Raw genomic sequence first — 23,173 nt, forward strand, 5'->3', positions numbered from 1 at the left:
AGGAAAGTAGAAGATGAGCACTTCATGTGAGGCTCTGCCAGCCTACGAGGAAATGCAATCCTCCAGGCTCGCCCTAGCGTGGGCTGCGGGCAGAGGACCGTGGCGCCTCTGTCTTGCTTTATTCCACGGCGGTGCAGCAGAGGGCGCGTGGCTCTCAGAGCTCAGTGCAGCGCGCTCCCCGCGCCTGGAGGATCGTATCCCTATTTGCCCCAAGGTCATAGCTCCTAACCAGCTTGCCAGCCCCAGGCCGGGGACACCAGAGAGGGAGCCCTTCGGGCTGGAGACCCCGGCGAGGGTCGGGCGGGAGGGCTCCGGGGCCAGGAGACAGATCACAATGGGGACAGGGGATGAAAGGCGCCAGGGGCCCGGGTCCCGAGCTGTCCCCGCCGCCGCCAGACTCCGCGCCCGGGAGGGGGATGGGGTGCGCGTAGACGCTCCGCGGCCCCAGTCGGACGGAGGAGCCCAGCAGCCACCGCAGCCGCCGCAGCCGCCGCGCGCCGAGAGCTCCGAGCCTCGCTGCCAGCTCAGGACACCGGGGCCGGGCCGCGGGCCGAGGGGAGCCGGGCAGCGGGAAAGGAGCCCGGAGCCCCGCCGAGCGCCGGCCGAGAGGGCGTTTTCCCCGCCCCCGGAGCCTGGCCCGCCCGGCCCGCCCCGAGCGCGGGGAGATCACCTCCGCCCGTCACCTCCTCCCTTGTCGCCCAGGTCCACCCGGGCCCCCTCCCCCGGGCCGCCCCCGAGCACGAAGTTGGCGGGAGCCTATAAAAGCCGGTGCCGGCTCGACCCGCGGACACACAGTGCAGGCGCCCGAGCCGCCGTCGCCGCCGCTAGACCGGTGCCGATTCCTGCCCTGCCCCGACCGCTGGCGCGACCATGTCCCATCACTGGGGGTACGGCAAGCACAACGGTGAGTGCGGGCGGCAGCCGGCGCGGCGGAGCCCGGAGCGCCGAGCCCCGAGCCTAGTTGCCGGCCCGGGGCCCGCTGCGCCCGCACCTGCTGTTTACCGCGGCCGCGGGGAGCGCTGGAGACTCAGGTGCGCCCCGGACGCTCTCTCAGCCCGCGGCTCCCCCGCGCCGGGGATTCCCCCCTCTCCCCGGCTGCGAGGCCACTGTCGAGGAATCCCCGCGTCCGCCCGAGGCGCGCAGGGCCCCCGGGAGGGAAGACGCAGCCTGACCGCGGGATCCGAGGACAGTCCCTCCCGGTTCCCGAGCCGGTAATCGTTTTAACTGGACCTCGGAGGCGGGGTAGGGTTGTAACGGAAAATTCTAGTTGTTGATCACAGAGAAATTAAGAGACCCCCTTCCCCCCCTCCACACACACTCCTCCAGCTTCAGCACCACCTGTGGCTAAGGCGCTCATCACCAACTGTCCCGGGGCATTTTCCAGTGCTGGTTTGAATCCATGACGCTGATTTCCGAGTTTTCCCGTCGGACCCCAAGAATCGGGTTTTATCTTGGCCTCAGATCTTGTTCTCTGGAGCCAGCGGAGCAGAGAGGCATGCGTCTGGCGCAGCTTGCGCATCTTTGGAGGGGTGTGGGGCTTCCCAGGTAGTGGCGACCCTGTGGGTTAAAGGAGGGGTGGGCCCGGGCCTGGGCAGTGAGGAAGGGATCCGGACCTGCTTGAATGTCTTAAGTGAGCTGGCATATCCCAAATCCCAACCACAAGCCCTGACGTTAGTGTCTGCCCAAGTTCAGTTGCTGAATTTCAGTAAAATGATCATTAAAAAAGCTAATATTTATATGGCACTCAGTGATCTAAGAGCTTTACCTATATCGATTCTAATTCTCACAGCGACATCTATGAAGTAGATTTCTAATTATTCCATATTACAAATGTAGAAACTGAAGCACAGATTACGTGTTTTCCCAAAGTTTACCCCACTGTGGAACTGAGCAGATTGGCTCCAGAATGATTGCTCTTCTCTAGGGGTCTGGGTGTACCCTTCCCCACAATGGGGGATTCACATGTCTTGTCTTCTTTTCCCCAGGACCTGAGCACTGGCATAAGGATTTCCCTGTTGCCAAAGGAGAGCGCCAGTCCCCTGTTGACATCGACACTCATACAGCCAAGTATGACCCTTCCCTGAAGCCTCTGTCTGTTTCCTATGATCAAGCAACTTCCCGGAGGATCCTCAACAATGGCCATTCTTTCAACGTGGAGTTTGATGACTCTCAGGACAAAGCAGGTCAGTGTTTAGAAAATAACTTGTGTCTTTTAGCCAGTAGCTGTTTTCCAAGCTTAATGAAGGAGCCAGGAACAGTGGCAGGAACCTTCTTAATAGTACAGTTTGTCTCAGGACTCAAGGATGCCATGCTGATCATCTTCATTAGGTCTCAGATTCTGAGAAGTAGGCTAATTAGTTTGAAGTGTCCTGGGGCCGTTTCTCCCCTGTAAACTTACTGGCTTTTATGTAGGACATTGAATAACTTCGATATACCTGTGAAAAGTCACAAAAGGCAAAGTCCCCTAGCAATAAAGATCAGTAATGATGAGATTTGCACAAATTGAACTTTTAAGATTGTAAAATATTTGTCTTCCAGAGCTGATGTGTATCCGTTAAAAAGTATATCTTAGTGAGCTTTATCTTTAAGGTAGCATCGAGAAGAGTAATGAAAACGTGCCAATTTAAAATACTGAAATTCTTGGAAAATATTATACTTCTGAGTATTTCTTAGTATTGGGCTAGTGTGATAAAGATGGCAGCATATTTTGATATTTACTCAGAATCTCATTCCACAAATGAAGATGTTTTAGAGTTGGTGGACATACCTGGCCCATTACTGACAAAACTAATTGCCATCTTTATTTGTAATACAGCTGTTTACAGGATGCTTACTGAAAAAAGAGAGAGAGAGAGAGAGAAAGAAAGAGAAAAAAGAAAAAAAAGCTGCTTTTTTTTTTAATTCTCTCTTTTGAAACAAGAGAACAATCCCATTCAGATATAGTAGCTGCCTTCTTTGCTCAGCAGTTAATTTAATTGCCAGTGCCCTATTTTCCTGAGTACTTTCCTCTGAAGGTCATTGAATGAAATGGTGCTGCAAACATTCTGTTTGGTGATGGTGTGGGAGTGAGGAGAGTGGTGGAACAAAATGAGAAAGTTTTGGAGTAGTGACCTATGCTACTAATATATTATATAACATATAAGCATAATCATTTTAGTCAGGTTGACTCTTCTTTGTCAGCAGCTATCCAATATAGTCAGCTCAGTTTTGAAAACAAAATTCTTCCCTCCTTTCAACTTAAAAAAAATTTATAAACACCTGGCTTTCTGAAATGGTGATTCTGGAAGACAATTCGATGGAAGGATAATGTGGACGGCATATGAGAAATGTTTTCAACCTACCTGTGACTGCCTGTGTGCACCCCTCCCCGTACACACACACACACATGCTCACTCTGGCATTGTATCATGATTTATTAGAATCCAGTAAAGGTACACTGAAGACAGTTCTACATTGCTTTCCCAAGCATTCTTCTCGCTCCGAAGAAACAGTGCTCATTTAATTAAATAATTTTTTTTTCTTGTAAAACATACTGTATATTGTCTGGGTGCGATGGCTGTAATCCCAGAACTTTGGGAGGCCAATTTGGGCGGATCACCTGAGGTCGGGAGTTCAAGACCAGCCTGACCAACATGGAGAAACCACTTCTCTACTAAAAACACAAAATTAGCCAGGCATGGTGGTGCATGCCTGTAATCCTAGCTCTTCGGGAGGAGCAGCCTTGGGAGGCTGAGGCAGGAGAATCACTTGAATCCGTGAGGCAGAGGTTGTGGTGAGCCGAGATCGCGCCATTTTACTCCAGCCTGGGCAACAAGAGTGGAACTCCATCTCAAAAAAAAAAAAAAATACGTATACTTATAACACGACAGCGCCAAAGGTCTCAAGGTATTACACATACAGAAAGTATACTATAAAATTTCATGTTTAGTCATTTAAAAACAAAAGAAAGTGAGCTACTTTAGTCTGTAGCTGTACCTTTTTAAAGAGCCACAGTGATGTCATTGCTTCCAACGATGTAATGTCTACCAAAGTGTGTATCTCATTGGATACTACATAGAAATTGGATGCTTTAGTCTTTTTTGTAACAATGAATAAACAAATCTCCAACAAATGAAAGCAGATGAGGTTCTTTATAGTCCTTAAAAAATGGATAGTGAAATAAATTATTCCAGTAATATATATTACTGTAAAGTGGATTTCAGTATATGGTCTGGTGGTTATCAGCATAGTCTGGAGTCAGGGAGAGCTGGATTTGAGTTCTGGCTTTGCCGACGACTAGCTCAGAGACTTTGAGAGTAATACTGTCTAGGTTTGAGTTGTTTTAAACTGTAAAGTTGGAGTAGCAATAGTATCTGCCACAGTGGAAGGATGAAGTGGGACTGTATACATAAAGCACCTTGCCTAGTGCCTGGCGCATAAAAGTTCCTCAATAAATGACCTCTGTTGTTGTCACAACTGTCACAACTGTCAACCCTTCGACTGTCTCTGTTAGACAATTGCTGTAGATGTTTCACCTGAGATACGATTTCCGAATAAATTTTTCCTTTAATAGCTTTAAAATTAGTTCCCATCATTTGATGGTATTTTAAAATTTTATTTTTACGTTTCTGAAACATGCTGTGTATCATACTGAATATGTACTTATTTTGTGTATGAGGTTATTATATAGTTATATATTTTACCATGAATCTGTTAAACTTTGATGGATTTCTCCATAAGCAGTAACTAATTAGATCTAGCTACATTTTTCCCAGCTATTTCTTCTGGAGAGCAATGCATACATTTTTAAAGAAGTTGGCCATGTTTAGATTGTGGAACAGATGAAAAACATAGGGTTTAGATAGGAGATCCCACCCATGCCTTTAGAGACACATGTATTATCCACCTAGTTCTTCTACAAAAAGTCATTACTAACACTAACTAAATGCATGGTAAGCTAAAGCATCATGAAAGCTGAGCGGAGGCCTGGTCCCTCTCCTGTTCTCAACAGCCCATGCTGGAAATACCTAAAGTAGAAAGACATAGAAATAGTAGACCCTGACTGCTACTTTGGTACGTGCAGAAAAGTATTCCATGGAAACGTGGAGGCTTAACAGTCTAACTGCATAAGACAGGAAAGACTTTCCAGGGTAAATAAGGCTTATGTGCAGGCTTGAAGGATTTTGATGTCTTGGACGAGAGTCCAGGCAAAGGGAAATAGGAAATACCAGGGGGCTTAAGAGAGCACAGTATGTGCTCTAGAAAGGCAAGAAGGTATACTAAAAGCAAGAGTCAGGAAGGACTTGCCCTCCTTTGTAGGTGAAAGATTCCTTTGCAATTTTACCTATCTCTTCCACATTTTCAGTTGCTTTAGTTAAAAAGGATGCAGAATATATTAAAATGTCAGTATTAAGGGAAAAGATATCTACAGAATAAATTTTGAGAAATCATACCATGTGGGGAGCCAGCCTCAATGGCTCACGCCTGTAGTCCCAGCACTTTGGGAGGCCAAGGTGAGCGGATCACTTGAGGTCAGGAGTTCAAGACCAGCTTGGCTGACGTGGTGAAACTCCATCTCTACTAAAAATACAAAAAATTAGCCGGGCGTGGTGGTATGCTACTGTAATCCTAGCTACTCCAGAGGCTGAGGCAGAAGAATTGCTTGAACCCAAGAGGTGGAGACTGCAATGAGCCAAGACCGCTCCACTGCACTCCAGCCTGGGGGACAGAGTGAGACTCCTCCCCCACCGCAAAAAAAAAAATCATACCTTGTGGAAAAACATCCTTTATATATATATATATATAAAATAAAACAATCCTGGACTCTCAAAGCCAGAACAAAGAGTAGAGATACTCTGGTTAAACCCACTTAAAATAAACATGAAGAAACAGAAGCCGAAGAGTTTAAATAACTTGCTCAGTTGTCTCCTTGCTAGTTTGCTGGAGGGACTAAATAGCAATCACTTAAAAATAGAATTTGAATAAGAATATTTGAAGGATAATCATATTTAATATTTAGTTTGTACATGCCATGTTTTTAAAAAACTGGCATTCTTTTCTGTACACTTAAATCAAAAAGTTATTTATTTTAGTCACTTAATTTTAAAAAGTCAACAGTTTAACATCTGTATTAGGAGTTATTTTTAGATGTCCTATGTCTCTTATTTCCTCCATTTAAATGCAGCTTATTTACCTGTCTTTTTTGCCTCAATGATATTTCAGCCTTCTAGAACTTGTCATAGATCGAGGTTTTCTAATATGCTTTAAGGATTCTCTTATATCCAAACTTAAGTACTTGGGTATCAGGAACTGAGTAGGTTGATTTTATTGCTGATTTCAGCTTGAGAGAATTTTTTGAAACTGTGGAGTTAATAGGATTTAACTAGAAGCTTGGGTTAGAGCTCTCATCAATCTTCTAAATTCCTTTGAAAATAAGCCACCTTAAATTCACCTTAAGTTAATGAAAAATTGCTAATCCTTTTAGGTTTTTAAAAAACTTATTAAAAAATAACTCTCCCTGCTTGAGATGTTTTATTAATGGCCTTATCTGGGAGAAAAGAATAGCAGTCAAATTATTAACTCCTGCTAACTTATTAACTTTTATTAAGGAGTTTAATACTGTCCTGCTTTCTTGCAAAGTTAGGGACAAATATTGATAGCCAATGCCAGAATTATTAAGCCAACCCTTATGCAAGTCTTACATCATTTCTGTTTTTAAGAAATTAGAATTTTTTAAATCTGTTTGTTATTTAAAGAAAAGAGTGAAGGAAGCTGGATGAGTTTACCTGTGCTCATTTTAAGTGACCCATTGTCTGTATGACATAATGGATCTTCATACATGGATCCTGCTTGACTTTCAGGGAGGGACTTGTTTTTGAAGCTTTAAAAGTTTTCTTCTGCAGCAGTCCTAAGTTAAAAGAAAGCATAGCAACAACAAATGAAAGGGCTTGCCATGCACACAGTTAATGGTGTCAGCAGAACTCTAAATATCTAGAAAATGGACCAACGTATTCTAAACACTGTAGTTAACTATATTTACATCAAAACAGCTTCTTTTTGTACTCCTATACATTTGCCATATAGCTTAAACTAAGACTTCTGTTGAATTTCGACTGTGTTTACTCTAACGAAAGTGACAGCTAAATGTCTAATTGCTTTAAAATAAATGGAATATGTGTATCTTTGTTCCAAGATTTGTCTAATTCTAAGGCACATAGCCCTAGAATTATTGGCTGTTGCCAACAGGCAAAACAATAATGCATGATATTAAAATTTTCAGGTTATTTATAGAAAAAATGGTTCTGAAAATGCCATGTTTTCTCTAGAATTAATCATTTGCTTCATTAATAGGAATTCACTTAAATTTTAGTTTTAAACTAAAGATTGTTGAGAATAGTTTATTTATATTTTGGACTTAAGAGAAACTGTTGACATTCATTAAGGTCTTTAGTCTGTTACTCCAGTGCGTCTTAATTTAGTAGGAAGTGATTAGGGAGAAAAAATGTAAAAATATTAAATTTTCAGTTTTTAATTTGTATAATAATATGATTCATTTCAATATTATTGGATCTCTTATTTTTCACAAAAAGCAATTCATATGATTTCCTCAAATAATATGTATAGGAAGACAGATTATTCTTTAATATTATACTTAGTGTTTGGTTTGTGTTATAGGCAGATTATGTATAACTGATGACAGATCATGAAAATTAAATTGGCTGGAGCTGTTGGTGTTGAGATTTGAATTTAAATTAAATTTGGGGGGTCTTGAAAAAACATTAGAGTAGAAAACTATACTTATGTCTCCATCCCTCATGGAACACATTTCTGGGGCACAATAAACCATTAACTCTTTAAAGCACCACTGCCATGGCTAGATTTTACAGAGAAAAAATACGCAGTCAGCAATGTCTGCTATTTTTTAAACATGATTTTTACATTAGAAAATAGATTTCCTTTTAAACTGCAGCAGTTTAGAAAATGGCATGTAGTCATTTAAATAAATAAGAAGATCCAGAATATAGCATAAAGTCCCTAACTTAAACCAAAATGTTATCTTTTATGTTTCTCAAATAAAAAGTTTGCGTTTATGGCAATTTATTATAACAATGTTTTTGAAGGAATTCATTGACTACACTCCATGCTAAGAGTTTGCCAGAATTGCTGCCTCCTGTAGCAAGTAAACTTTAAAGATTTAATGACTTATTCTAGTTACAGTGGGTTTCTAATCTTCATAGCAACAAGTTTTATTTTAACAGGGGCTAAAACAGGTATCTGGTGATAATAGATTAGCACTGAATGTGTTTAATCATTGAGCCCAGTGCACTTTTTTTTTTTTTAGTGTTAGCTGTTAGCAAGCATTGTTTAATAAAAGTTTGCACATGCTCTTGCCTAATTCTAAATGTTCTTAGAAATAGGTAAAGTAAGATGAAATTTTGAGGTTTGTAAGAAAGAGAATAAGAATAAGAAGTAGCAATAAATTTTATTCTCTTTAAAATGTAAGATCCTGCTATGATTCTTCATTGGGGAGAAATAAGATACATTTAAAAAATTGGTTATCTCAGATGCTTTTATGTTTTATTTAATTAGTTTTACCACTTGGTAGAATTAATGATGTTACAAATGACATTTGCTTTTTATTATCAGCTAGTTGGTTGCTAGCTTTAAAGAGTTGTTATGAAGGATTTTTTCAGTATTAATTTATTTCATAAACATATTTATTTTTAAGGGTATATTATTAAAAAAAGGGATTTTTCCCCCATTTTTTTAAAAAAAGTCTAGAATTAGAGGCTAATATTTCCATATAGAATTATCAGAAAACAAATAAACTGTTATAATAAGTTGTGTTTGTGTTCCAAGAGGTGTGACTTTGTTGTAATACATCCAAATTCATGTTTCTTAGCAGATCTGTAACATAACACCATTTATCATTCTTTCTGTTTTCATTCTCCTTTTTTTCTCCTGGCCTATTGTAAAGCAGATCTGGCAGCCAGAGGTTGCATCAGGAACCACAGAAAGGCTGCACAGCTTAAATATCTTCAAAGGAATCTTTAACTTTGAATAGATGAATGGGTGTTGCTACCATGTAAGCGTATTTAGGTGAAACTCAGTGAACAAATCTTGTTGTACAGACGTTATCCCTTTGTAATGAGCCAAAGTAATTTTGGGCTCATTATTTTATGGAATTATATAGTAAAGCTAATAAAATACACTTGTAGAAACAGATGTTTAAATCTCAGTATTAGAAAAATAAAATTTAAATTGTGGAACTAAACTACTTTTAAAAACTTTTGAAAATATTGGTTAAATCCAATTAATACATATAAAGTTAGGTACAAAGTTTCTTAGTGGATGGGAGAAAGAGCGATTTCACACTATTTTAATCCTCTGTCAAGACGCAACTTATTGATTATGTACAGTTTGTAGCCCAAGGATGTGATTTTTAGTGCTGATTTTGCTTAACAAAGTTACATTAATGGCAGAATAGCAGAATCATAGTGTAGCCGGAGCAGGGTGCAGGGGCTCAGCTCCCTCCTCGAGCTCGCCAACGATGTAACCCGGAGACGGGAGCAGAGCTGCGGGGATGTCCCAAAGACACTTCCAGTTCTCGGATTCGATGTTCCCCCGATGTGCCCAGGTCCTTGGCCTCTCTTGCCCCAGGAATGGGGAAAAGGGCCCCAGAGGCGCAGTGAGCTTACTGTTTGAATAAATATCGTGAACCCAAAGAGTTTTACAAAGAGCAACTTATTAGGCAGAGAGAGAGAAAGAGAGACTGAGAGAGCTCTCACGCTGCCATGGGAGGGGATCCAAGGGAGGAATCCCTTTAGGTAAAGATCAGTGGGCTTTTAACCTTGGAGTTATTCCCGCCCTGTTCATGTTCTCGTCCAATGAAAGGAGTTCTTTTAAACTTCCTCTGGAGTGACTGATCTTGGACTTTGATACTGGATTGGCTGTCCGGCCCACAACGAGAGCCCCCTCCTCCCAGAGCTTTGAGGGGTGGGGGCTTTTTGGAACAAAGAAGCTTGCCTGGAATTTCAACCTAGCCCGTGGGGGGAAAGTCAGACAAAGAAATTTACGTTCGGGATGGGAACGTGGATGGAGTCAGGGTGCTGGAAAATTCCTGCCTTTGAAACCACACCCTTTGTGGACTCGGTTTTCCTGAACACAGTCCCTCAGTAGGATAGTTATCAAGTTAGAATTTTAAGTTCTTGGAGATAATAGAGCATGTTACACTGCATATAGAAGATGATCCATAAATTATTAATGAAATAATAAGTGATTTAGTGTATCCACTTTACAGATGAGTAAATTAAGGTCGAAGAGGCTTAATAAAAATTTTTGACCAGGTGCGGTAGCCCATGCCTGTAATCCCGGCACTTTAGGAGGCCAAGGTGGACAGATTGCTCAATCTCAGGAGTTCCAAACCAGCCTGGGCAACAAGGCAAAACTCTGCCTCTACTAAAAATAGAAAAATTAGCTGGACCTGGTGGTGCACGCCTGTAGTCTCAGCTACTAGGGAGGCTGAGGCACGAGAATCACTTGAAGCCGGAGGTGGAGATTGCAGTGAGTTGAAATCGCACCACTACACTCCAACCTGGGCAACATAGCAAGACTCTGTTTCCAAAAAAAAAAAAAAATTGAGAGAACAAAGCTAGCCAGCAGCAGTGGCAGTCTGTTCACTGTGTTGAGCTGCCGTCTAAACAGTGGTAAAGGGGAATGGAGAAAGGTCTGGGCTGGAGATATATGAGCTCTGATTCAGATGTTGAGGTGGAAGCTGCAGGTGTCTATGAAATCATCCAAATACAACAGGAAGAGCGAGTTGAGAAATCTTCCCAGGGAGCAATCCTGAATTGGATTATTGAAATATAAGGAAGCCTACATAAGGACAATTGGATTTTGCAATGTTGAGATCAATGGAATACTTATTTCACAAACTCAGGCGAGTAAGAACTGGTATCAGAGGTTGGCAAAGCAGGCTGAATGGCAGCCATGGGACCTTGGTAGAAAAGAGGGTCCCACGTTTGCGAATGTATGTAGCAGACCAATTCATTGGCCAGTAGCTGCATGGGCATTGCCTAAATGTTTCACAGAGGGATTATTAGTTTCAGGTAAAATTTACTCTCTCTGGACCTGAATCTATGACTCTAAAACACAAACCCAGAAAAAGGAATCAGTATGCTCAGAAAGAAAGATGTGAAAAGCATCCATTCTCCAGACAACACGTGAGAAATAAAAACAGGTGAAGTGATTTTGTTCAGCACGATAGACTAAACTTGACTCTGGATTGAATTTTTAGAGTGAAATGTGATTAAAGGCAAACATTTAGTACTATAAAACAGAACTAGAGATGGTAATATTTAGACATGTGTTTCATGTGCGTATATATGTATGAGTGTATGCATGTATGCATATGTATACATGTGAATACAGATACATACATATATATTACATATATATTTTTTTAATTTTAGTACTTAAGGGAGGACCCCTGGATGGCACTTACAGATTGATTCAGTTTCACTTTCACTGGGGTTCAACTGATGGGCAAGGTTCTGAGCATACTGTGGATAAAAAGAAATATGCTGCTGAGGTAAGATATACTTTTTTTTTCCTTTCTAGGGAAAAATGTTTTTAAGTTGATATTTAGCATTAATTTCAAAAGCTTAATTTCTAAATTCAACTCACACTCAATGAATCACTTCTTTTACAAAGGACCTTCACATTTGCTTTTTATAAGCTTTAATTGTGATATCATACTTAATGCTGCAAAACTTTCTCTACTGTCTCCAAGGCCACCATTTACAAAAAGTAAACAGACTCAAATTAGAAGACCCTGTTTTAACATAAATTTGGAAATAAAATGTGTGCCTTCTGTCAAAACTACATTTCTTTGTCTTAGAGATGTTGATGAAAACAGTTGCTATTACACCAAGAACCATGTGGATAATTAGAATTAAAATGAAATAAAGTTTTTATTTAAAATTATCCATATTTGCAATTTCTTAAGTAACCTTTACTATGAGGAAAAGACCAGTGGATAAAATCCAATGGCTTTCATTGTGTAAACCATTCACTGTGGCTTTGTCTCTTTGGCTTTAGCTTCACCTGGTTCACTGGAACACCAAATATGGGGATTTTGGGAAAGCCGCGCAGCAACCTGATGGACTGGCCGTTCTAGGTATTTTTTTGAAGGTTAGTTGATGGCCCAATTATTTTTTTTCCCTATTTTTAATAAAGAATGATCAGATAGAGCATTTGTAACATACAGGACATTCTACAAAAGAGCTTAGGAAATGCTTTTGTCTCTGAAATGTTTTCAAGTTTATCTCCTTCTTTCATATCTGCTAGCTGCAGTGGAGATAAAGGGCAGAAAGACAATAGGAGCTGTATTTTTTCAGTACTATTTCGATATAAATATGAAGAACATAAAGAGATCAACTCAGATGACTGCTAGGTGTTTGCTTTCTTTTCATTTAACCTGAAGCTAGACAGTACTGTATCATGATAAAGTAAGATGAAGCTCTGGAGCGGGGAAGGACAGTGAATTTCAGGCAATGGTGGGACATAACCGTTGAGCTGCCCTCTAACCTGTGGCAAAGGACAATGGAGAAAGGTCTGTGCTGGAGATTTATGAGCTCTGATTCATATGTTGAGGTGGAAGCTGCAGGTGTCTATGAAATCATCCAAGTACAGCAGGAAGATGGAGATGAGAAAGCTGCCCAGAGAGCAATCTTGAGAAACTGCAAAATGTAAGGCCTTTAAGACAAGGAGAGAGATGTAAATTAAACTACTTAAAAGGGGCCAGGCATGGTGGCTTACGCCTGTAATCCCAGCACTTTGGGATGCTAAGGCAAGAGGATAGTTTGAGGCGAGGAGCTCAAGACCAGCCTGGGCAACATGGTGCAATTCCATCTCTACAAAACATTTTTTAAAATTAGCTGGGCATGGTGGTGTACACCTGTAGTCCCAGCTACTTAGAAGGCCGGGGCAGGAAGATCACTTGAGCCTAGGATTTTGAGGCTGCGGTGAGCTATGGTCACGCCACTGCACTACAGGCTGGGTGACAGAGCAAGACCCTAAAAAAAAAAAAATGCAAGAGTCAAGAGAGATTTGGGACGCTGGAAAGCATAAGGAATGCCAAAGAAGAAAAGAAATTTTAAAAAGAAGGGAAGACCATAGTGTAGAGTCCTACAAGGAAATCAAGGCAAGCATTTGGGGACACTTTAGTGGGTGGTTTCAGGAGTACTATCTCAGTGGAAGCCAAGGCAGGTTGAAGATTCAGTGAAAGTAGGCAAGTCTACGGTGTCATGTCATCAAGCCAGTACTGATGGGTGTTATGTATAAAGTAGAGGATGTGGGCTCACTGTTTGGATGTTTTCTAATAGAGCTTCCCAAATCAAAATCAAAACTGGTACAGCACCAACTGGGTGATAGTATCTTGCCCTTTATGTTTTTCTACAGGTTGGCAGCGCTAAACCGGGCCTTCAAAAAGTTGTTGATGTGCTGGATTCCATTAAAACAAAGGTAAAGTTGAATTTTCTGTCACCTCCTTAGGGTACCGATTTTCAATACTCCATTGGTTTTAGAAATTTCTTTTGATCAGATTGAACAGTGTCAATGACACGTGGTGTTTGGATGAGCAGTTAATAACGGTAGAATATTACTTAAATATTTAATTAACATTTCTTTAAACAAAAGTTGATCCTAATGCTAGCATAATTCTATGACTTGTATTTATTTAATCTTGCTTCTCCATCATTTGAATATCCATATGTAAGAGTTAGAGAATCTTATGACTGCAAGGAGGTTCAAAGATCCTCTTGGCAAATTATTCACCCATTCATACAGCAGATATTTGTTGAGTATGTACTATGTGCCAGTCACTTTGCAAACTAGTAGATATAATGGTGAACAAGATAAACAAGGCCCTGTTTCATGGAGATTTCTATTCTATGACCTCTTTGATATATATATATATATATATATATATATATATATTTTTTTTTTTTTTTTTTTTTTTTTTTTTTTTTTTTTGAGATGAAGTCTTGTTCTGTTACCCAGGCTGGAGTGCAGTGGCACGATCTTGGCTCACTGCAACATCCACTTCCTAGGTTCAAGATGTTCTTCTGCCTGAGCCTCCCAAGTAGCTGAGATTATAGACATGCATCACCACGTCCAGCTAATTTTTGTATTTTTAGTAGAGATGGGGTTTCACCATGTTGGCCAGGCTGGTCTCAAACTCCCAACCTCATGTAATCTACCCACCTTGGCCTCCCAAAGTTCTGGGATTACAGGACTGAGCCACTGTGCCTGGCCTGACCTCTTTGAATGCATCCATTCTGCATTTAAATCCTCTCTACAGCATAACTGTGTTGAGTTCGTTGAGCATCTGTTTAAACACTACAGTCACTTCCCGTGATAGGGAACTTATCACCAGGGGCAGCCCTGGCTTTATAAAGCTGATCCTCACATTGAAGAAGCATTTATCCTCTGAAATGCTCACTGTACATCCCTGGCTTGAGCCCTTTGAATTCATAGAATAAACCTGATCTCTCTTCCAATAACCCTACCCTCTCTGTACTCTGTTTTTTCACCTACCCCAAGCTAATTATCTTTAGTTCCCTATAACTATTCTCATATAATATAGTTTTTTCTCTTTGCCACCACCTTGTCACTTTTCCAGTAAATCCTTTCTGTTTGCTTGAAAAGTGTAATGTCTAAAACGGAATATAGTTCTTTGATTCTGATCTAGAGCAAGGAAATCACCTCCTCAGGGCTACCCTATTTCTGTTATTGCAATTTGAAGTCGCTTCATTTTAGTGGCAGCAGTCTCACTTTAAATACTGAGTGTGATCAGTGAATGACTTAATGGAGACTGTAAGGGATCATTTTAGTTAAAAGGCCAAGATGAAAAATGGGTATTTGAAAATAGTTTTTTTTTTTTTTTTTTTGCTAAGATCTGCCACATACTTTCAAGTCGAATGTCTTTTCTTTTTATTTTGTTTGCCAGTGAATATAGAACCTCTCATTTAAAAAGTGTTTTTGACTCTCAGTGAGGAGTATACCTATTTGTGTCTCCTGCTCTCCTACCTTCTTCCTACGCTGTTGATGTGACAGTTTGAACCTGCATATTTGCCTTGTTCTAGGGCAAGAGTGCTGACTTCACTAACTTCGATCCTCGTGGCCTCCTTCCTGAAAGCTTGGATTACTGGACCTACCCAGGCTCACTGACCACCCCTCCTCTTCTGGAAAGTGTGACCTGGATTGTGCTCAAGGAACCCATCAGTGTCAGCAGCGAGCAGGTTCGTTTTCTAATGACAAGTCTGTTTACAGGTGGAAAATTTAGTCAAGGCAGAAGACCTTGGCTTCTGGATTGAGAGAGACTGAGATGTATTCCTTCTCCTGCTACTTCTGGCTGTGGAAATAGTACCTTTGACGGAGCTTAGCAAATAAATAGCATTCGGTAAATCTTTGTTGTTATTAACTATCAACTTAGTTTGTTTAGTCTATAAAATTGGAGAATCATTGTGAAGATTCGATGAGAAAGGTGTCTGTCACCTAATAAATGCTTCTTTTTTTTGGCCAGTTATGGGGAAACTGAGGCTCAGAGAAGTGAGATTTCACGTTTAAGGTTATGTAGGTATCAGTGAATTCCCAGCCTACTGCTCACTCACGTAAGAGCTTTCTGCAGTTTTATTTATATCAGAATGCATTTCTAAATCCTGACAGGTGAGGGTCATCCCTTGGAGAATACGTATCTATTAAAACTCACTCCAGGTCACTTTAGAGGCTTAGAGCAGATGTTCTTACATTTCCAATACAATGTAGTGTGTGACGTTCAAGTGATTAATGCAGCTTCTAAGTCACTGATGAGTATCCACCAAAGTGGATGCAAATGAATTTTTCCTAGACTTGTCTCTCAGCGCACAGTTGAAATGTAGAAAGTGAACATTCCTTAGGATTCAAAAGAGGTTGGATCCTGAATAATTTAAGGAGAGCATTAGGAGCCAACAGTCTTGAAAATGGTAACTATGTGAGTAGTGGTAGTGTGATTTAAACCTACAAAAATGCTGAATAATGTTAGAGCTGCAATGTGCAATAGAGATCATGTTGTCCAACTTTCTCATTTCACTGGCTTGAATCATATTGATCAACAGTCTGAGATGCAGGAAAATTGAAGTGTTTTCCACTCAGCTACCTCGGGACAGAATTGGGTCTGGGAGCAAGGATTCTATTCCTGTGTCCTCCTTTAGAAAATGAGCTTATGAGTACTAAAGATACTACACATCTTTCTTTAAAGGAAATCTGTATCTAACTGGAAAATTACTTGTAGTATATGAAGGTGGGTCTAAAAAATAGCATGCTTGTCTGGTATGTCACTTGAAGATTGACCTTATAGTGATAACATATTTGAGCAACCTTCTTGAAGTTGTAGCATAAGGAAAGATTGTAATGCCACTTCTTTTTGTAGATGCAGTATTTACGTTATAATTTAAAATGTGGATTTTTTTTTCTTCTTTCACTGAGAGCAATCCAACTTTAAAGGAATAGTCTGACACTTAAAGCCATTATAACAAATGGATTTATGGTATATACACACCCACAGGCAGAAATACACACATAGATAAGGGCAGTTGAACCTACTGCATTAATCCCTGTGCCCTGAGTTTGCTCGTTAAAGTTGAAAGTGGTATTAAACTAGTAATGTTAATTGCATATATTAGCAAAATACCAGTAGGGCTGCTTTCATGTCCTGTAACATGGAGTCTGGAGGGAGAGTCATGCTCAGCTCAGGAAGCAAGGGCTCTAGGTCCTCCTCTCTGATTCCCTTGACTTGGCCCTGCACATTGGTGAATTCATCCTCAAGGTGGTTGCAATAGCATTTTGATCGTCACATCTATATACAATCACCTTTCAAGGAGGAAATGAATACCTCTTCCACTGGCTCCCTAGAAGCAGAGAATCTTTTCCCTGAAGGCCCCTAGCAAACCTTTCACTTCTCACTGGCTAGAATTGTGTTTCTTGCTCAGTCCCTAGCCAGTCCCTAGGGAATGTGATCACCACAGTCAGTTAAGACCCCCTGAGGCTTACAGGAAGAGGGGCAGGGGGAAGGGGGTCATGGATTTTAGGTAAGCAATATAAATGGGTCGCTAATTCTGCTACCTTTATTTTCTATACTCAGGCTCTGCCTCTGTGATGTTAAAATAATGAGTCAAGTTGACTAATGTGATAGTGTAATTTAATTGGTGCAGTGAGGAGCAGAAATCAGTTATACTGGTTTGATCAAAACTTTGACCTGATTGCACTTTATGTACAAACTCTCTTTCAGATTGCTGGAATTCTGTTGTAATAAATCAACCCTGTATGTCCTTAGAATGCTTCCTTGCATTCAGTAACCATAGCGTGCAAGTTATAATGTATGTGAATGGAAGGTGGCTTTATGGGAATGATTGAGGGACTATTACTATACAAAAGAGATCAGGTTAAAGGCTATTGATTCATGGGCCGCTATATTACTGCCCAAACCACCCTTTTTCATTTGAATCAAGTCTTGGCTAGAGGGAGGAAAGTAGCACTTTTTGAGTTCCTTGAAGAAGTGGGAGACTGTTTTAAGGGCTGCCTGTATCTCAGTGGTGGCCAGTAACTGAAACAAGCTTACAAGGGAATAAAAATCAACCAGTGACAAGGGGTTCTAATGTTAATTACATATATTGACAAAATACTAGTAGGGCTATGTGGGGTGATGAGCACTCACAATTGTTTACTAAAATGCTATTTTTAAAACATAGGAAAGTAGAATGGTTGAGTGCAAATCCATAGCCTGAGATAAATTGAGCTAGTTAAGGCGAATCAGCCTGGGCAAATTCATGTCTGTGTTTTTGTGTATTTGGAGATGCCGGCTCATCACTCAGCCCATACAGCCTGCAGGTCCTGACCCCTTGATACAATTGTACAGATGCTGTAGTTTATCTTCTCTGAGGCAGAAAATGAAGCTTTAATTTGGAACTAAAATTGTTGTTATTTTAGATCTAAAGGTATGATTTTATAGACTTTTGACATTAGATTTTAAAATTCGAAGCTCACTGAAAATTTTCTTTAAATATGACCCCAACAAATTTGTGTGTTTTGTATAAATTGATTTGTTATATTAAAGCATGCATACATAATCTATATGTGATTATGTATTTATTAGGAATCAAATTGAATTTTGATCATTGATGCAACTATACTGTGAATGTCAGGGAATGTATTTTTTGTTTATTTTTGTTTCTGTTTTTTGAGACAGAATCTCACGCTGTTGCCTAGGCTGGAGTTCAGTGACACAATCTCAGCTTTTGCAACCTCTGCCTCCAGGGTTTAAATGATTCTCATACCCTACCCTCCCAAGTAGCTGGGATTTCAGGCGTGCCACCATGCCTGGCTAAATTTTTTGTATTTTTTTTTAGTAGAGACAGAGTTTCACCTTGTCGGCCAGGCTGGTCTCAAACTACTGACCTCAGGTGATCCACCTGCCTCAGCTTTCCAAAGTGCTGGGATTACAGGCATGAACCACTGCACCTGGCAAGGGAATGTATTTAAAGATGTAACACAAGGATATAATTGTATACTATTGTGGAACTTGAATTATCAATGTTTTATTGTGTCTTTTAGATGTTGAAATTCCGTAAACTTCACTTCAATGGGGATGGTGAACCTGAAGAACTGATGGTGGACAACTGGCGCCCGGCTCAGCCACTGAAGAGCAGACAAATCAAGGCTTCCTTCAAATAAGATGGTCCCATAGCCTGTATCCAAATAATAAATCTTCAGGTGTTTCCCTTTAGCTAAGCACAGATCTACCTTGGTGATTTGGACCCTGGTTGCTTTGTGTCTGTTTTTCTAGAATCTTCATCTCTCATCTGATAGGCTTACTAATAAAATGTGAAGAGCTAGACCAATTGTCATGCTTGACACAACTGCTGTGGCTGGTTGGTGCTTTGTTTACGGTAGTATAGGATACAGAATAGGAATAAAGTACCTTGACTTTGTTCACAGCATGTAGGGTAATGAGCATTCACAATTGTTCACTCACATACTACTTTTAAAACATAGGAAGGTAGAATGATTGAGTGCAAATCCATAGCATAAGATAAATTGATCTAGTTAAGGCAAATCAGGTAAAATGTCATGATTCTATGTAATATAAACCAGAAAAAATAAATGTTCATGATTCCAAGATGTTATATTAAAGAAAAACTTTAAAAATTATTATGTATTTATAGCAAAGTTATCTTAAACATGAATTATGTTGTAATTTAGTGACTTTTGAACTACAGAGATGTAAATGAAGTATTATCTGTAAAAATTGTTATAGAATTGTGATACAGAGTATATTTCCATTCAGATAATATATCATAACAATAAATATTGTATTTTAGATATATTCTCTAATAAAATTCAGAATTCGATTCTGGGTTATTTTATTGTGTACTGAGTGGTGGGTAATGCAGTAATGGAGGAGCAAATGTCTACTTTTACAATTCATAATAATTCCTTATTAATAATAAGCCATCATAATTGGCTTACTCATAATTGAAGAAGTCTCCATAAGAGGAAAAACTCTGAGGTCATTTACCTAATATGCCAAGTACTGTTTTAAGTGCTTTCTGAGCATTCATGTGATTTTCATGACAATCCTATGAAGATTAATCCTGCAAGAGTAATGATTACATTAAAAGTAGTGAGGTAGAGAAGGGGGAAGAGGGTACACACTGAATCAATATAAGCCCCTTGGAAATAAAATAAATAAAAGTTCATTTTATTCAAAAAGGGAATTCAAGTGATACCCAAAAGTGAAAGAATAATTTGAATTTAAAAAAGATAAATCAAGCTGAGCATCGTGGTTCAGTCCTGTAATCCCAGTACTTTGGGAGGCTGAGGCAGGAATTTGCTTGAGGCCAGGGATTTGAGACCAGCCTAGGCCACATAGCAAGGCCTTGTCTCTACAAAAACTGTAAAAATTATTCCAGCATGGTGGTGCATACCTGCAGGGCTAGCTACTTGGGAATCTGGGGCAGAGGGATCACTTGAGCCTCAGTGTAAGTATTGAGTTGTGAGGTACTATTCTATTCATCATGCTATTTGTTGCCCTTCGGTTTTTTTCATTGTGTAATTCATATATACCTATTGTGCGATTTATGCTTTAAGGATATTCTATTTTTGTGTATTTTTAAGGATTTGTTTCATGATTTAGAGCTCCTTTTAGCAGTTCTTTCACATTTCTCTTCTTCCTGGAGAACATCAATTATTCTTAGGTTTGGATGTTTAACATAGTCTCACACTTCTCGGAGGCTTTGTTCATTTTTAAAAATTGCTTTTTCTTTGTCTTTGCTGGATTGGGCTTATTGGAAAGCCTTGTCTTCAAGCTCTGAAGTTGCTTGTTTGATCCTACTGCTGAGATTTTCCAGTGCGTTTTGAATTTCTCTAAGTGTGTCCTTGATTTCCAGAACTTGTGATTGTTTTTTATTTATGCTGTCTTTTTCACTGAAGAATTTTCCTTTCATATCCTGTACCATGTTTTTGATTTCTTTTCTTTTCTTTTTTTTTTTTTTTTTGAGACGGAGTTTCGCTCTTGTTACCCAGGCTGGAGTGTGCAATGGCGCGATCTCGGCTCACCGCAACCTCCGCCTCCTGGGTTCAGGGAATTCTCCTGCCTCAGCCTCCTGAGTAGCTGGGATTACAGGCACGTGCCACCATGCCCAGCTAATTTTTTGTATTTATAGTAGAGACGGGGTTTCACCATGTTGACCACGATGGTCTCGATCTCTTGACCTCGTGATCCACCTGCCTCGGCCTCCCAAAGTGCTGGGATTATAGGCTTGAGCCACCGTGTCCAGCCCATTTTTGATTTCTTTAGGTTGGACTTCACCTTTCTCTGGTGCCTCCTTGATTAACTTAATAATCAACTTTCTGAATTCTCTTTCTGCCACTTTGGAGATTTTGTCTTGGTTTGGATCCATTGCTGGTGATCTGGTATGATCTTTTGGGGGTGTTAAAGATTATTGTTTTGTTCTTTTGCTCTATTACCGGAATTGTTTTTCTGGTTCCTTCTCATTGGGTAGACTATATCAGAGGGAAGATCTGGGATTCAAGTGCTGCTATTCAAATTCTTTTGTCCCATGGGGTGCTCCCTTGATGTGGTATTCTCCGCCTTTCCCTAGGAATGGAGCTTCTTGAGAGCTGAACTGCAGTGATCGTTTTTACTTTTCTGGGTCTAGCCACCCAGAGGAGCTACCGGGCTCTGGGCTGGCACTGGTGAGTGTCTGGGAAGAGTCCTGTGATGTGATCTGTCTTCAGGTCTTGCAGCCATGGATACCAGCACCTTTTCCAGTGGAGGTAGCAGGGGAGTGTGGTGGACTCTGTGAGGGCCCCTTGTTGTATTTTGGTTTAGTGCACTGGTTTTGTATTGGTTGACCTCCAGCCAAGAGGTAGCACTTTCAAGAGGGCATCAGCTGCAATCCTGTAGGGATGATGCAAACTTGCCCTAGGGACACATGGTTAAGTATTCAGGTTTCTTAGGCAGTGGGCAGGACCATAGAGCTCCCAAGAGTTATGATCTTTGTCCTCAGTTAACAGGGTGGGTAGAGAAAGACCACCAGGTGGGGGCAGGGATAGGCATGTATGAGCTCAGACTCTTGGGCAGGGCTTGCTGTAGCTGCTATGTCGGGGATGGGAGTGTGGTTCCCAGGCCAATGGAGTTATATTCCCAGGGTGATTATGGCTGCCACTTCAGAGTCATACAGTTCATCAGGGAATTGGGGGAAAGCTGTCAGTCACAGGCCTCACGAGGCTCCCACACAGACCACAGTCCTAAAGGTCAGTTTCACTCCCACCATGCCCCTCCAGCAGCACCAAGTCTATTTCCAGGCAGCCAGTGACCAGGGCTGAGAACTTGCTCCAGACCACAGGCCTCCCTGTTGAGAAAGAAAACAGACTCACAGTTTTTCAGTGTCTCAGGGAGCCTTCAGGGGTGACCCAGTTCCTTCAGAGGCTCTGTGGATTCTCTTGGCTTTCCTGGTACGTTCCTGCAGTAGTTTTTGGAGCAAAAGTTCAAGATATGAGTCTCCACAGGCTGGAACTGCAAGCTGGTTCTGCCTCCTATCTGCCATTTTTTTTTTTTTTTTTTTTTTTGAGATAGAGTCTTTGTTGCCCAGGCTGGAGTGTAGTGATGCAATCTTGGCTCACACAACGTATGCTTCCCGGGTTCAAGAAATTCTCCTGCCTCAGCCTCCTGAGTATCTGGGAATACAGGCACAAGCCACCATGTCCAACTAATTTTTGTGTGTGTGTGTGTGTTTTTTTTTTTAGTAGAGACGGGGTTTTGCCATGTTGGCCAGGCTAGTCTCCATCAAACTCCTGACTTGAGGTGATCTTCCCACCTCAGCCTCCCAAGGTGCTGGGATTACAGGCATGAGCCACCCTGCCTGGCCCTATCCACCATTTTAATCCAAAAAATGCATCATTATTTTCATCTGGTATCTTTAACAATTCGTTTTATGGAATAAAACCAAAAAGAACTCTAAAGGTTCTGATACCGAAAGGTTCTTGTTCCACAAATAGGACAGTGCACAATTTCCTTGTGTAGGAAACAGAGATGGGGCAGAGGTGGTCCCTCTGTGGGACTTGTGGGAGAATCTCAACCATTGGCTTCCGGCTGCATGCAGTACCCCTGATGGAGTTACTTCTGTAGAACAGCATGGCCCGCCACCAGCAAGGATCTGTTTTTCAAGTATAGATGCCCAGAAAAAGGTTTAGGAAGAGAAGGGGCCCTCAGCTAACAGGGGTCTGCAGGTGCAAGTGGAAAGAGTGAGTGCAGCACAGTCCTGGGCACTCACACACTCCAAGCCAGGACCCAGATATTGAAGATTTCTTCCACATACCTTTGGTCTTTGGAAGAAAGATTGTCCCTGATGTTTTCAGAGAAGTATTTTTTCCTTCTCTTAGAATAATGATTTTAACATGTTTGGCAGAGGGCAACCTGCCCTCCCAGAACGGGTCTGTCTATTGCTCAGTAATTGGACTATCATTTATTTCCTCTTTTCACTCCACCTGAGTTTCTACTTTCCAGAGAATTCAAGTCTGCATGCTCAGAAAGTTCTGGCAGGCACAGTGATGTCTTTCAGCCTATAGAAATGTGCACAGGACATGTGTAGAA

At 41.0% G+C, this 23,173-nt stretch overlaps 1 protein-coding gene across 1 annotated transcript; it reads left to right on the plus strand.

Moving 5' to 3' along the window:
• Positions 1-789: 789 nt before the first annotated feature.
• Positions 790-19,427, plus strand: CA2 (carbonic anhydrase 2). Its single transcript, XM_064384339.1, has 7 exons — positions 790-904; positions 1,986-2,183; positions 11,451-11,569; positions 12,079-12,171; positions 13,441-13,503; positions 15,126-15,281; positions 18,631-19,427. Exons 1-7 carry the CDS (start codon positions 871-873, stop codon positions 18,748-18,750), a joined length of 783 nt encoding a protein of 260 aa, XP_064240409.1. The 5' UTR covers positions 790-870; the 3' UTR covers positions 18,751-19,427.
• Positions 19,428-23,173: the final 3,746 nt, after the last annotated feature.

This window comes from Aotus nancymaae, unplaced genomic scaffold (assembly GCF_030222135.1).
Source record: "Aotus nancymaae isolate 86718 unplaced genomic scaffold, 86718_ANA_hifiasm-v0.15.2.pri h1tg000036l, whole genome shotgun sequence".
Taxonomy (NCBI): domain Eukaryota; kingdom Metazoa; phylum Chordata; class Mammalia; order Primates; family Aotidae; genus Aotus; species Aotus nancymaae.

Coding starts and splice junctions, on each gene's coding strand:
- CA2 (XM_064384339.1), top strand. CDS start 871: ATGTCCCATCACTGGGGGTACGGCAAGCACAACG. Junction 13,504..15,125: donor TGGATTCCATTAAAACAAAG/GTAAAGTTGAAT, acceptor GCCTTGTTCTAG/GGCAAGAGTGCTGACTTCAC. Junction 15,282..18,630: donor TCAGTGTCAGCAGCGAGCAG/GTTCGTTTTCTA, acceptor TGTGTCTTTTAG/ATGTTGAAATTCCGTAAACT.